The 15,046-nt window shown below is 41.8% G+C and overlaps 1 protein-coding gene across 5 annotated transcripts in view; it reads left to right on the top strand.

Moving 5' to 3' along the window:
- The window catches only part of caskin1 (CASK interacting protein 1), a 141,800-nt gene extending 131,242 nt beyond the window's left edge, over positions 1 to 10,558 (top strand). For 4 of the 5 annotated variants that reach the window (XM_041996796.1, XM_041996784.1, XM_041996788.1 and 1 more), the window contains 5 exons: positions 424 to 1,601; positions 1,690 to 1,995; positions 3,951 to 4,512; positions 7,542 to 8,046; positions 9,519 to 10,558. In XM_041996796.1, the coding sequence (XP_041852730.1) occupies positions 424 to 1,601; positions 1,690 to 1,995; positions 3,951 to 4,512; positions 7,542 to 8,046; positions 9,519 to 9,615 (2,648 nt within the window). In that variant the 3' untranslated portion in view covers positions 9,616 to 10,558. The remainder of the gene's footprint in view (positions 1 to 423; positions 1,602 to 1,689; positions 1,996 to 3,950; positions 4,513 to 7,541; positions 8,047 to 9,518) is intronic. The other variant, XM_041996778.1, reaches the window with a different exon arrangement.
- Positions 10,559 to 15,046: the final 4,488 nt, after the last annotated feature.

Here is a 15,046-nt window from a genome sequence, read left to right as displayed (position 1 = left end):
GGGTTGGCTGTGGAAATGCAACAGAGATCAAGGTTTACAAGACCAAACAGCACCATTATATTAGTCATTTAGCTTATATCCAAAGCAACTTACAGTGGTTAGGCAGTAGTGTTAAGGGTCTTGCCTAAGGACCCAAACCTAAGGAAGGTGTTAATATTGGAGAATTGAATGCTAGCCTCCTGCATGGGAGACAGATGCTCAACCAACTGAGCTACATAGCCGCACCAAACCAGCCCATCCCATTCTGGACCCATTGGTGGAAACAGGGTTTTTGACAATGATATTTGATAGTCTTAAATTGACACATCCAATGAGTTTTCCTGGAAGTCAAACAGTTTGACCCAAAGTTTTGCTCTTCTAGTAGGACGTTTGTGACTTATTAAGATAACAATTAATATTAATTAAAATCTTCCTTACTTTCAGAGGTCATGTCTCCAAAGATGAGCACCTTCCAGGACAGTGAGCTGAGCACAGAGCTACAAAATGCAATGACCCAACCAGGTCAGGAGGTTAAAGTTCAGCGAACACGCACCCTCAGCAAAGACCACGATGAGGCAACTACAGGAGGAGGAGGAGGTGGGCCACCCAAGAAGGAGGCGAGGACTATGAGGCAGCAGAGCAGTCAGGGAAGCACCTCCTCCCACAGAGGCAGCGTATCCTCACAAGGCAAACATCGTCACTCCCATTCTCACTCCCAGCCTGCACCTCCTTACACACCCCCTCACACACCTACCAAGACCAGGACTTCATCTTCCTCCTCCACCTCCTCTGTTCAGAGCACAGCTTCTCCTCAGACCAAGCCCAAGCCACCTCCCCAGTTAGTGCAAGGGGAGGGACCTCAGTCGCCACGTTCGATGTCTCCAACCCACCGCGGAGCTCCATGTCAGCTCCCCCAGCAGCAGCCTCAAGTCCAGTTGCAGCACCAGGCGCACCCTCAGCACCACCAGCAGGCACAGGTGATGGAGGTCAGAGAGGGCCAGCAGCCACAGGTCCCTCTCCTCTGTCTGCCACCTGAGGCTGAACTGGCTGAGGCAGACAGAGCAGAACCCTCAGCTCTCCAGAAGAAACGTGCTCACAGCCTCAACCGGTACGCCGTCTCAGATGGGGAGTGTGATGAGCAGGATGGAGGAGGAGGACGGGGTGAGGGAGAAAAAGGAAAAGAGGTAGCAGGTAAGGCCTCTACGGTCGCGAGACCAGACGGAGGCAAATATGCTACTGTGACCCACCGTGTGAGCCGCAGCCACTCAGTCCGCAACCAGGACAAGACCGCCAACCGCAACCAGACCCAGTCCTTCGCCCTGCGTCAGAAGAAAAAAGGTCCACCCCCACCGCCTCCCAAACGCTCCAGCTCTGCTATCTCCAGCTCCAACTCCAACCTGACGGAGGCCAATGCACAGCCGCCGATTCTCACCACCACGGGAGGGATGTTGGACGTGCCTTACCACCAACAGCGGCGGGCCAGTGACCTGGGGATGTCCGTGGAAACGGCTGCCGTGGAGACGAGCAGCGTGGGGAGTGTGAGGAGCATCGCCGCTATGTTAGAGATGTCCTCTATAGGAGGCGGAGCCAAAGGCATGGCACTGCAGAAGAACCTCCTCCAGGTACATTTGTCTCTATAAAATTTAATTCATTCATGTGCTCAGTCATTAATGGTGTGTTAAACGGGTGATGTGGTTGCATGTTAACCAGGTTGGAAAAACACGTGATGCCATTGGTCTCGATGGCGAAGTGGTGAACCGACGGCGGACCATCAGCGGTCCCGTTACTGAGCTGGTGGCAGCTGCCAAGTGGGACCAGACAACAGCGCCCGCATTACCTCCAACCTCCACCCAACCTGAATCCCCCCCTCCCTCCGTAAATTCCTCCTCACCCCAACCTCCGTCCTCCCCCCACCCAAGCTCAGGGGGCAGTGGCAGCTCATCAGAGAACTTGCCGTTTGCAGAGGAAGGAAGCCTTACCATCCGTCGACAGGGACGAGGAGATGGAGAAGGACAGGTAACTATCTATATATATGTTTATCTATCTATCTGTCCATCTCTCTATCTATCTATCTATCTATCTATCTATCTATCTATCTATCTATCTATCTATCTATCTATCTATCTATCTATCTATCTATCTACCTATCTATCTATCTATCCGTCTATCTGTCTATCTATCTATCTATCTATCTATCTATCTATCTATCTATCTAAAATATGCATCTATATATGTAATGTGCTAAATGTAAATGCAATCTAGTATATTTAAATCCCTAATTCTAAAAAAGTTGGGGCACTGTTAAAAATGTAAATAAAAACTGGGACAAAAAGTCAGACCGGGAGTCGTATACTCACCAAGGCCGCCCTAATTCATATACTGCTCATACATGCATGCGTGTGCACACACACACACACACAGGCTAAGTAATCTCCAAAGCTCAATATTCTATAGAGACGACATTCCCACACAATTATCAGCCACCAGTCCATAGCTCTCCCCTTCTCATCAGAAGACTCAATACAACAGTCCCAGCAGGACTCTGTTATGAACCATCACCATATTATGTTAACCTGAAACAACATGACTGTGTAATTTTCTCAGCAACCAACTGAGATGCCAGTTTACCATAAATATAATATGTTAACATCAATATTCTTTGCAACAGTAAAAACAAGAAGTGGTCAAAAGCAGCTTCACCCGATGTGATTCAACTAACTTTAGAAAATGGAATAGTCAGCTCTACTGAGATAAGAGACTGTCCAACCTTAAGAGGGGGTCCCAAACTTTTCCATGCAGCTGTGGAGGAATGTTTGGTCCAGCAGGACCCACCAAACATCTCATGCAGTAAAATAAGCCAACAAGCTGCAATCACATCATTTGCAACCAGATAAACACAGTTTTTAACCCGGACTCATAAAATGTTCCTCATTGGGACATGAGCTTTGATCCAGAGAAAATAGTGACGTGTCTGGATCCTGTTGACATATGGCTTCTTTTTTGCTTGATAGAGCTTTAAAGATGCACTACAGAACTTTTGCAATTTTCTCCAATCATCAGTTTATCCAGCATCCATCTTACATCCTACCTGTACTGAGTTCTCTCCAGCCAGCAAAATACAGCCTTATCTAGACTTTAGTTTAGTCCCTGTCTGTCTTTCTTTTCCTCTCTTCCTCTGATAATGTCTTCTAGCATTTCTTCGCTGAATCAGTCAAGGTGCGCATTCAAAACGGGTGATGTGTTTGTATCCGTTTGCTAGCGTATGAAGTGAAAACTTGGCTGCTATGTCACACTGCATCCTGGATGAAAAAGTTCTACAGTGCAGTGCAGTTTCAGGACGTTGCTAGGCAACGACAGCTCCAGAAATGGGCATGATAGACGTCACTGTGCCATTCAAACGCGTCTGGAACGCAGAGATTTAAGGTTGAAAACTTTCTCTGTCTTTAACCTGCATTTCTAGATTTCACAGTGAACTGCATTCTGTGTTGATTTCTGAAAGTCTTCCTGAGGAACAATTTTCTAAAACTTTACCACATTTTTTAGACCCAGTTTGTGTCAGATTGATGAACCTCTTTCCATCTTCACATCTGAGAGACTCTGCTTCTCTGAAATGCTCCAGGTCATGTTGCTGACCTGCTGCCACTTAACCTGATTTTCAGCCTTTTGTTTCCCCTGTTGCTGCTTTTTACAGATGTGTTGCTGCCATCAGATTCAAAATTAGCTCATTTTTTCCATTAAATGGTAAAATGTCTCAGTTTTAACACCTGATATGATCGATTGGGAATAAGATATTTAGATTTATTTAGATTTTACACAGCGTCCCAACCTTTTTGTTTTTGGGATTGTATGAATCTGTATTGAAGCTTCTGTGTTCGCTAAGCTTTATTTGTCTTTTCCATGTATATATGTGGATGTTTTGACTGTTTGTGCAACAATGACCTCTTATCACGAATGTATGAATTTTCCGTTAGTGTGTATTTTGTGTTTGCCTGCAGGGTGACGGCCAGGGTTCCCCGGGAGATGCCCAGGAGGAAACAGTTGAAGCTACAGCGACCCTGAAGCGACGACCCCGCAGTTCCAAGGCCCACCCCAACGGATCGGACTTCACACTTCAGGAGTCATCCACCGTTAAGCGACGACCCAAGAGCCGCGACAAGGAGCCCGAGGGCTACGCAGAGCTGGCTGCAGCTAACGGAGAGGCTGTGGGCACCGGGCAGCCCAACACCACGCAGCCAGTCCCTTACCAGAACGGTACGGCTACCGTGAAGCGCCGCCCACCGTCTGACGCTGGAGTGACGGAACAACCTCAACCTCAACCTCAACCTCAAGTGACTGCAGCTCCTCGTAGGAACAGTGTGGACCAAGGAGCTCCAGCGCCAAATGAAGGAGGTCCTGCGAGGAAACCAAAGCCTCCAGTTTCCCCGAAGCCTGTCGTGGCACAGATAAAGAGACAGGGAGGCCCTCAGATGCCCCCACAGGCTGCCCCCAATAAGAGAGTCCCTCTGCCAGGCCCTGGGACCCCTGGAAGTCCAGGTACTCACAGTTTGATAGTTGTTAGAAAAATGTTCACAAACTGAAATGATGGAAAAGTGAGGTGAGGCTCTCAAATATAGTTTTCACTTTTTGTTAAGAGCATACTGGGTCTTGCAAACAGTCCTAAGTTCAATAAAATGATTAAAGAGAGGATTTCTTTCCCATCACTGTTTGGGAAAAGACACAACTATTTAGACGGGGATAATGGCGCTCATGTCAAGGTAGTCAGACCTGGTACAACCTGGCATCCACATTTTCAGTTGTCTGCACCATTGTACTTATTCTGTGTATCTGGAACCTGTTGTACCCAAACCAAAGCTTGGGTCTCAGGAGCTTTAAGGCATCACGGGGCAGCTATGACACGGCTGAATAAAGCAGAAGAAAGAAAAGCTTGACAGGAAAGTAAAAAATTACCAACAACCGTATAAATTTAGCTTCTTATTAATGATTTCATCTAAACTTGTTGACCCAATTCAGAAATGTGTGGATGGAAATTACTGACAAGTACTTCAATACTGACCACTCAAAGCGATTTATTATGGTGTGAATGCCAGAAAATATTGTACTGTTATGATATTTTTGGGGATATAAAAGTCAAAATATGATCTGTTGGAGCCGGAAAAAAATCTGCCAGGTGAATCAGAGTCATTTATTATAATCTGAATTATTAGATTACAGCCTTACAGGTACATTGGAGATATCGTCTTCAATGAGACTAAAATAATCCTCAGTTGACTCGTTATTCTTATTCAACACTGGTAAATTAACTAATCAGAGGGGTTTTAAATTTTACTTTCATTAGAGACACAAGAGATAAGACAGTTTTGGCTAGCCTCGGGAATTTCCCAGCTACTTCCTGAGTGTAGCTTAAAAATTGGGAGCTCCCCAGAGAAGTACATACCTTCAAGTTCTTTTGTTCTTTTGTTCCATTTATACCACCAATTGTCAAATAAACAGTTTCTTTGGAATTCAACACAAGCTCAGTGATGCTTGCAGAAAACCTGGATGAGCGTTGAATGCGATTTGACCGCTGCAACCCTCCATCTGTGTTACGTCACCTGAACTGACCGGGATCAAGTCTGCCCAGAAGTTCAGCTGTGGCTAATGCCGAGCTCACACCAAACGATTTTCACAATCCCAGACTAAAAGCTGAAAGTCTTAAGTAAATCTTTGTAATTTTACTGGAGTCACAGCGCGCTCCCATCATCTCGATCGTCAAGTTTAAGGTGGTAATCTGTGCTTTTTCATGTCAGTCTTTTCCTCGTCTTGGGCTTGCGATAATATTATCACAAGTCGCAGAGACGTAACACAATCAACAACCAATAAATGAGCTCTGACAAAAGCGGAAACAGGAAACACGACAGTCAAAACAACAACAACAAAAATGGACGAACAAGAACCGGTGATGAAACAATGTTATAAAAAATGAAGAAATCCACCACTACGCAGCTTTAGAAAAACTGAAAAAGCTGTTGACGCATTAGCTTGAGAATACACTGGCTGATAAATCTTGCCAGAAAACGAGAGCAGGCCCAAATCATTCTGTGTGCTTGAGCTGCACCTGGAGGCTGTTCGTAGAAAATAAATATTAATCGTGGTTGACAAAACTACTAATATAAGAGGCTGCTGTATATTAAAACAACAACAAAAGAACAGAATAACAAAAACCCTGGATGTTTCTGCCAAAAACAGGGCATGCAATAAAGCCAATGAGGAGCTTCCTTTCACAAAATTCAAGCCCAAGTAGATAAATATCAAGAAAAAGATTAAAGATAAATTCAATATTTCTCAGAGGCACCACAACCTACTAACCCATTTCAAATGTTTCTACTTAACATTCATGCTTCAAATAAAGAAAAACTATTTCCTTAACCTCATTATTGTTCACAGTAACTTAAATAACCATCAATGTCTATGTGTAACGATTAGAAGACAATCCTTAAAATGTATTAAAATGAGCTGCTCAGAGCCACACTGTGAAAATTGGGGTGCACCTACATTTTTTGCTGGTGCACCCAAGCTAAAAAGTTAGGCACATCAGTTCAACCAATGCTAAAAGTTAGTCTGGAGCCCTGATAAGCTTGTCTCTGTGTGGATATGGCCTGAGGCTATGTCCACGCGAACCAGGATTTTTCCCTCCCACATTCCTTGCAAAAAACTCACGCCCTCACAGCACCAGTTACAACAAAAAAAAACCTCTTTGTCCAAACGAAAGCACACAGACACCACAAGGTGGGTTTCCATTACCCCTAGAATTGCACAGAACCTAAATATCACAATAAAAACTGGTAATGGAAACACATAAAAAAGCACCAAATATCATTAAAAAGTTTTTACACTCAAATGAGGTTGTCCTTCAGACAAGTCGATATAGAATTATATTGCAAAAGTGTAATGGAAGTAGGGAGTCATGTGATCAGTTTATCTGAAATAAAGATGGTGCAGAAATAAAGATAGCTCCTTAAAGTGGAATCTCGCTGTATGAAATTTGATGAGAATTTTATGAGAATTACAGCTTACGCACTAACACCTATAAATCACATTTGTACTTTGTCAAAGTTTTAGAAATATCCCTTTTATTTAGTGAAAAACTGCAGCTACTGAAACACTGTCAAGAGCCAAACTAACGGGGTGATCGAGCCCTCACCTTTGAATCTGTGTTGGCCAATCAGAGAGATGGCAACCAACATTACTGCTTCTGGCTAATCCAAGCTTGTGGACTATATTTCTTAATATAACATTTAACAGTCACCCAACTGCCTATCAACCCCAGCACAGCAATATCCTAGCCCCTTTCTTTAGGCTGCTTCTATCATTGCCATGGTGCATATTGTGACGTAAGTCACACAGGTGGTACATTCAGTATTTCAGGACATTATTTAGTACTTTTATGACAAAATATCTGTAAGAAACCCCAAAAATAGTCAAGTTTCTGATTGTGTGATTTTGTTGTCAGTGTGAAGATGATGAACTGGGAAGCGCCGTAGCCGGTTTGTAACCTTGTATTTTTATATTCTCTCCTTGTGCAGTGGAAGGTAAGAAGATCCCTCCACCAGTTTCTCCCAAGCCAACACCCCCGCCCACAGCGCCCAAACCAGCCAAACTCATCCACTCCATGACCAGCCCCTCCTCCACAACCCCGGCTCCTGCTCCACCCAAGCACCCCTCTACAATGCCCCGTCAGACCAGCTCACCTCCCTACTTCCTGCCATCCAACAATCCCAGCCCGCCAAACGCCAAGCCGACAAGCCCTGCCTCTCAAAGCCCCCACACGCCACAGACCCCCACGACGCCGCAGACACCCCAAACTCCTGCCACTCCCAGCCCCACCCTGCCACCCGTCAAGCCTCCCCGCTCCTCTATTGGTGGCGTGTCAGTGGACAGTGGAATTGCGGGGGGCGGGTTCACCCCGCCGGCCACAGCGACAACAGACTTTGGGGTTGATTCTTTGGTGCATCAAAAGCTGGAGAAGACAAGCGCATCGCTGGCTGCTGCTCTGCAGGCTGTGGAGGATAAAATACTGCAGCATGAAGAGTAAGGAGCAGTAACTTCGTCTATGTTTACCTTTTTAGCTTAGCATGTTAGCATGCCTTAGAAATAAACAAAATATAACCAAGGTAAATTAAATGGTAAATGGACGGTATTTATATAGCACTTTACTGTACCTGGAATGACAACCAAAGTGCTTTACATCATACATCACATTCACCCATTCACACACACATTCACACACTGATGGCATAAATAACACATTTCAGCAGGCTTTGAAATGTATTGACATTACATACACACAAAAACACAGAGAACATTGTTTACAGGACATGGTGTTCACATTCTGTATTTAACATATTTTTACTGTCTAAACAACAAAAAAACTATCAGTGGTGGAAAATGGAAAACTGCAATGTCAGTTTTGCTCAGTTTAAGTAAATTGTGCAAGACACATTTACAGTACAGCTCTGTTCTTCTAACGTGTCGTTAACTATTGCATAAAAAAATAATTCCACTTATTTTAAGGGTTTCTCTTATAAAGAAGTCACGCACCATTTTCAGGTTTGGTCTAAGGATTTAATTGTTGGAGGAATGACCAGGGTTCAACCTTCTAGTCAGAGTCTTTGTTTCTTCTTTTTCTCTTAGAAGTTATTGAAATTTAATAGAAAAAAACAATTTATCCAACTTTTACAGGATTAGGTACTTGAGCTGAAAGTATTTCTGTGAGCTGTAGAGGTGGTGTGTTTTTAAATTCCATTAGTACAACTTGGCCAACTGGAGTTAGCAAGCTAGCTAGTTTAGCTACATGCTAACTTTTTTACTTTTTTCTACAGGAACTGACACTTGTTCTCAAAACATTACCAAGTTTATTTCTTTAAAGTGAGCAGCAAAGTTGGTGTTTTTTTTTTAATTACATTAGTACAACTTGTATCGTTGGTCAGCTGGAATTAGTAAGCTAGCTAAATCAGCTCGCTGACTCCACCTTTAGCAAAATGGTAACAAGCCCTGTCTTTTTCAGGGCTTACATAACAAGCATTGCAAATTTTTAATTGAATTTTTTAATTGAACTGATTCACCTCTTATACATACTGAAATCAGATGCATTTATACATTTAAAAGCTATCAAAGGTTATCCCCTGCCTTGTAAATGTTTTATATTTTAACATAAAAAGTGCAACCTTACATGGGCAAACTATAAATTACAGTTACTTTAATTAAAATGTGCAGTTAATGTGTTTAATATGTCATTTGTAGATTTACTAAATTCATCCTGTGGATCAGATTGGACCCCCTGGTGGGCTTGTTTTAGCCCCCTGCTCTACACAGAAAATACTGGCAGGGTTTGTAGGTGGTCTCAGCAGAGATCCTCAGCAATGATGGCTGATTTGCTCATTATGTGGTTATGACACAACATAAAAACATAAAAAGATTAAAAACTGAATTTTGATTCAATTTGAATGTTTTACAGCATTTCCTTTCAGATCTTCTAATCTCATGTCTGTGTTTACATCCAGCTCTGTGGCTGAGCAGAAAACCACCGTGAGCATCCTCGACGACATCGGCAGCATGTTCGACGACCTGGCCGACCAGTTGGACGCCATGTTGGAGTAACCACAGATACCAATCAGCGGGTTTCCACGGCAACACTGCATCAGGAGTGACTCATATAGCACAATGGGCAGCATGCCTCTCTTTCTGTCTCGCTCTCACTCTTTGGCTCCTCTTCGTCATCCTCCTCTTCTGCCGTGCTCATCCTTTCTTCGCTCTAAATTGCAGTTCCTCCATCTGTCCGCTGCTGCTGCTCCTGAAAAACCTCCGTTCATCCCTTCTTCTTCTTCTTCTCATCTCCTTTCGCTTGATGCGAGAATGATGGAGCAGCACTGCAGGCCTATGTTGCAGACAGAATGAGTGGAGAATGGATAGCAAAAGGGGCACTAAAAAGGGAGGAGGAGTGGAGAAAAAAAGACCAAATGACTTATTGGGAGAGAAAACAAAAGAAGACTGAAGATAAGGAAATGTACCAAAGTGGAGGAGACTGCAATCAAAACATGAGTCTTTCAAGAACTCCACACAGACTCTTTAGGCGAACAAATACTAATACTGATTGAAAACCAACTGTGTACTGACTCATAGTATGGTATGTGTACATTCTAAGCATGGAGAGTTTATATCTACTGAAAAAGTCCTGCATTAGCACAGTAATATATGATATACCGATGAATATAAATCTCTAGCTCTTTGGTTTAATGTCTTGATTCTGTGTGGAATGGTGACCTCTGGTGTTGTGACGATGTAAATGACTTGGTGGAAAATTTCTTTATTTGTGACCAAAATGAGACTATACAGCTCCCGAGAGGTGTGTGTCTGTGTGTGTTTGTGCATGTGAGGGTGAACGATAGTGGCGGTATGACAAATGTGTATATGTGGAGTTTCAGGATCAAATTTCCGGCTGCATCTCTGTCACATCCTCTTCATTGCCGTGCACATACACACACATGTACAGAGGAGAAGCACAATGACCCATGCAACTGGCTTGCACACACACACACACACACACACACAAATAGGAGTCTTCACAAAATAAACTTAAAAAAAAAAGGGATGGAGAAAACAGTAACGTTCCAGCGGGTTGTTTTGGGAATGTGTTAGAGAAGGGTGTAAGGGTTGGGTTCCAGCATGGAAAGGTGAGGCAGACTATGGTAAGATGAGGCCTAGATGCTCCAAATTCCCCCATGAAGTGCAGCACAAGCACCGCCATGAAAGCTGTGCGTCTAGAATGAGGGCTTTAGAAACACTGCTAACTGATGAGTTGAAGCAGCAAACCTCAGGTTTCCCAGTATGTCCCATTACCAGTCTAACCCAGTATCAATGCGGTACTTAAACTGTGGCCCAAAACATCCCATACCTTCTTCCTTCTTAAATTTAAATCATGTAGTCTGAATGAACTTTTCCACTCAAATTACTGTATAACATTGAGTCAAAGTAGATGTGATGTATGTTTATAACACTATTCTTTGGAAAACGAAAAATCTTTTGCACAGTTTACACACTGCACACATAACAAGGGGAGCAGGAAGGGGAGATCAGGGGCGAGCGAAGCTCCTCAAAACAAGGACAGACACACCTTATAAACAGTTTGAACAAATGCTATGAATTTTGCTTCAGCTCATTTTGGAATCGGATGATTGTTTACTGTCATTGTTGCACATGCTGCCCTGGTCAGTAATCTGCCTGTCAATAATCTCCCTCCCTGCTCTGCTTGTTGGCTGGTAAAACTTCACACAACCCACCTTAAAATAACAAAAACATAAACTCTTATTTAAACTGATGCTGACTGATTGAACATGCAATTAAAGTTACACGTTACACTATATTTGGATAAATAAAGACAACAGCAGTATTTACTGATAGAGGTTGAATAGTAAGATGTGTGTGACTCATGCAATGAGACACTAATATATAAAAATAAACTATTTATTATTGTTGATATTGCCACTTATTTTGTGATGGGCAGCTATATTGGATTTAAAGGTCAGGGCCAATGAGGTTCCTCCAGCTTTCCAGAGTAGGGAATTTAACATTAGGTGGCATTCCACTTGATTTCTCCCACTGGGAAGTTTGAAATTTCAACTCATGAGTTTAAATTAAACTGACTATGAGGTCCAGCTTCTTCCTCTATGACATTATTGATCCTGTTTAGCTCTGACATCCATGCTTCTCTGCAGGTTTCTTGTTGACTAAATGATGTTTAGCATTCAAGCTACTTTCATTCAACCGATCTTGAATGCTAATTCTGCATTTTTCTCCCTTTTTGCCTCCTGATTGTTAAAACTTTCAAAATTTAATTCACTATTGAAAACAACAACCTCAGAGTCTTCTGTGAAATATGAGCAGTACAACAAGGCAGCCATGCCTGGTTCTTTACAGCACTCTGTTCTACAACAACCCTATTTTGAGCGATTACCGTTGTTGCATCAACAAGCCAACTGTGATGTATCCAAAATGATCCAGCTCCACTGAGATTCCTGTGATTTTTTTTTTTTTTTTTTACCCTTTTCCTGCCCAAGATGGAATCAGGTACATAAATACGGAACTAAGGCCTCCGGATATGCTAGTTTTTAATTACACAAATATGATGGCAGCCTCATAAATCCTGCAACTCGGTTTACAATCTTTGACTAGAATAAGAGTAGAAGCTCACAAGAAGCCACATATCCCAGTTGGTAACTAAGGTAAGGCTTGTCCACAACTAATTCAACATTTAATGTAACTCCACAAAAGCAAAATGTTGGTCTCCTCCAACCATCGAAGCCCCTTCTAGCTGTCTAGTTCTGCCATAGATTCAGTGATTCAATGACTTCTAAATGGTCTTCTATCCATTCCCCGACTTGTACTTTGCGCTTATGTTAACACGCTTTTATTCATGAACATGTTTTGCCACAATGTTTACTCATCAAAATATATGTATTTGAATTACAATTAAGTGAAATCCCCTGTACTGTCCTGGGAATGACTCTTTATGTTTATCAAACATACATTAAGGCTGCTTTGACTCAATGTGATGAGTAACAGAATAAATACTGTTTATATGTGATGTATATGGAGGCCAGAACTACCATCATAGCAAAACTGGGCCAGCAGCCCATCTTGTGTTAATAAATGTGAGTGTATTCTAGAATGATCGACATGAAATACTTCCATTTATTACCGATTGGTGACATCTGGATAATAAGATTAGCATTAGCATCCCATTTTAAAAATCCAGAATTTTTAAGATAAAATGAAATTGAAATCCACTTCCTCGTACTCCGGCAGTCCTCTCACTCTCCCAACCCCTCATCTACTTTTTGCCATGACAATCTACATCGCCATCCTCATTGGCATCACCATGGTTACTGTAGTGTTTTACCAGAAGTTCGTGTACATGGGATAGAATAATAAAAATACATTTAAAAAAGTTGTTGGAGCGGTGTGAGCAGCATTAGTCCAGTGAAACCTGAAAGCTCATTTCTGTGTTTAAACTGCAGCAGTTAATTTGCACCTCAGACTAAATTAAGAAAAGTCCTGGTTTTACTGTCTCATAGCAGCCACACTCCACATATATGAATAAATAATTCAGAGAATAGTTGTGGTATTTAAATTCTGATCACATAGAGATTATATATATGGATATTTGCAAAAAAAAAAAAAAGTAAAAATAAGAAGTGTATTTATGATGTGTGTGTGATCCTGAAGAGTATTTTTCACAGTAAACAGATCTAATCTGAGTGTTGAATCAGTTTGCTTCTCCATGCTTAAGTGATCCAAGCTAATGAATCATTGTATGATACCATGTTGGGATATATCGAGGAAGTGTTCTTTTTATTATTATTATTATTATTATTTTTATTGATTTTTCTGCCTACATGTGTCCCGGTGTGGCAATGTGTATAATACAAGCAATTCCTGTTCTTCACTTTTATTATATTTGGCTTTTTTTTCCTTTTACTTTGAAACATGTGCCTTGCTTTGTGATTTTGGTCTGACTTCAATACAGTAGATGGGTATGTACAAAATCAGGGGATCACTCTCTTTGTCCATTTTTGTGATTTTGCTTGACGTGTTGGTTTGGAAATCATGCTACCACCTTCAACCCCTCCCTTTATTTGCCGCTTAACCTCATCAGACTAAATGACATCCCAAGTCTTTTTTGTCTGATTGGATCTGTTCTAATAAAACAGCTTCACCTCAGCCCACATGCTTCCACGACCACGTTAGCATTTAGTCCGAATGTTAAAGGAGCAGTTTGGGGAAATTCACTGTTCTGCAAAAAATCAGGGGACAAAACTGATGCGACTTGAATTAATTACTGGAAAGAAAAGTTATTTAAATAACTTATAAACATCTGGTGAGTTTGACTTGTAAAAATGACACTTTCCAAAAGAGTCGGTTTAATTTTCTTATCTGTGTGCTAAGCTTTGGAGATGTCTTGTCTAGTGACAGTAGAAGAAGGAATATTTTATTGTTGGGCAACGAGACGTTATTGCATGGCCACATGTTTTCATGTAAGTCGGGGCTTACGAAATAATTCCCACGTCATTCCCACGTGTTACTAATGCACATGAATGAGATAGTTAAGTCATCATCACATGTCACAAACACATGGGAATGAAATGATTAAGTTGTGATCCATTACTAACCTGTAGGAACCAGATAATTGGGTCCTTACAGCACTTTACTAAAAAGGTAAACAAGATAATTAAGTTGTGGCCAGAGATTATTAAATCGTGGACATGGATTTATAACACGTGCCCACGTGACAAGAGACCGTGGGATTAAGATAGTGGAGTCGTGGTCACATTGTTAATACATGGGAACATGATAATTAAGTTGTTTCCACGTGTTACTAAGACACATGAAGTTGTTACGTCCTGTTCACAGATTACTAACATGTGAAAATTAGATAAGTAAAACTAATTAAGTCATTATCACACATTAAATCATGGTCGTGGACTACAAACACATACCGGTCATACCTTACTAATGCTTGGGAACAAGATCTTTTGGGATGAGATAGGTTAGTTGTGGCCACACTTAACCAGTATCAGCAAATTATTTTTATTTCATACGTGCGCCTTAAGCACCCAAATTAAAGATCTCTTACTAACGATGATACTGTGATTAATCACAGGAGATCATAGGATGTCATTGTAGAAGACCGTCCTGCCAGGGACATATGTCATAGACTAGGTACAGGACTTGGCAGGGTAGCGTTGTAGCTGGTGAATGACGTAGCTGGTGTCCAATTTCTGTTTCATGTGTTGCAAATAACTTTTCCGTTAGATGAACCTAGTAAACTCAGTTGCATCATTATTTATCAAAAGATTAAAATTAAATTAGTGTTACTGCCTCACAAGCCTATTAGCTGTTAATCGTGGTTTACACGTGTCGCTCATGCGGTTTAATTAACCAGTCCCACTCTGTCTTGGTTTGAAGAAATAACAAAAATGGTTTATTCCTTAAGTTTCACCAAAATATGCCAGCTTAAGACTTTCTGGATAAC

Source organism: Melanotaenia boesemani, chromosome 2 (genome assembly GCF_017639745.1).
Source record: "Melanotaenia boesemani isolate fMelBoe1 chromosome 2, fMelBoe1.pri, whole genome shotgun sequence".
NCBI lineage: Eukaryota > Metazoa > Chordata > Actinopteri > Atheriniformes > Melanotaeniidae > Melanotaenia > Melanotaenia boesemani.
The sequence above is the reverse complement of the archived record's forward strand: the minus strand, read 5'-3'. Positions and strand labels throughout refer to the sequence as shown.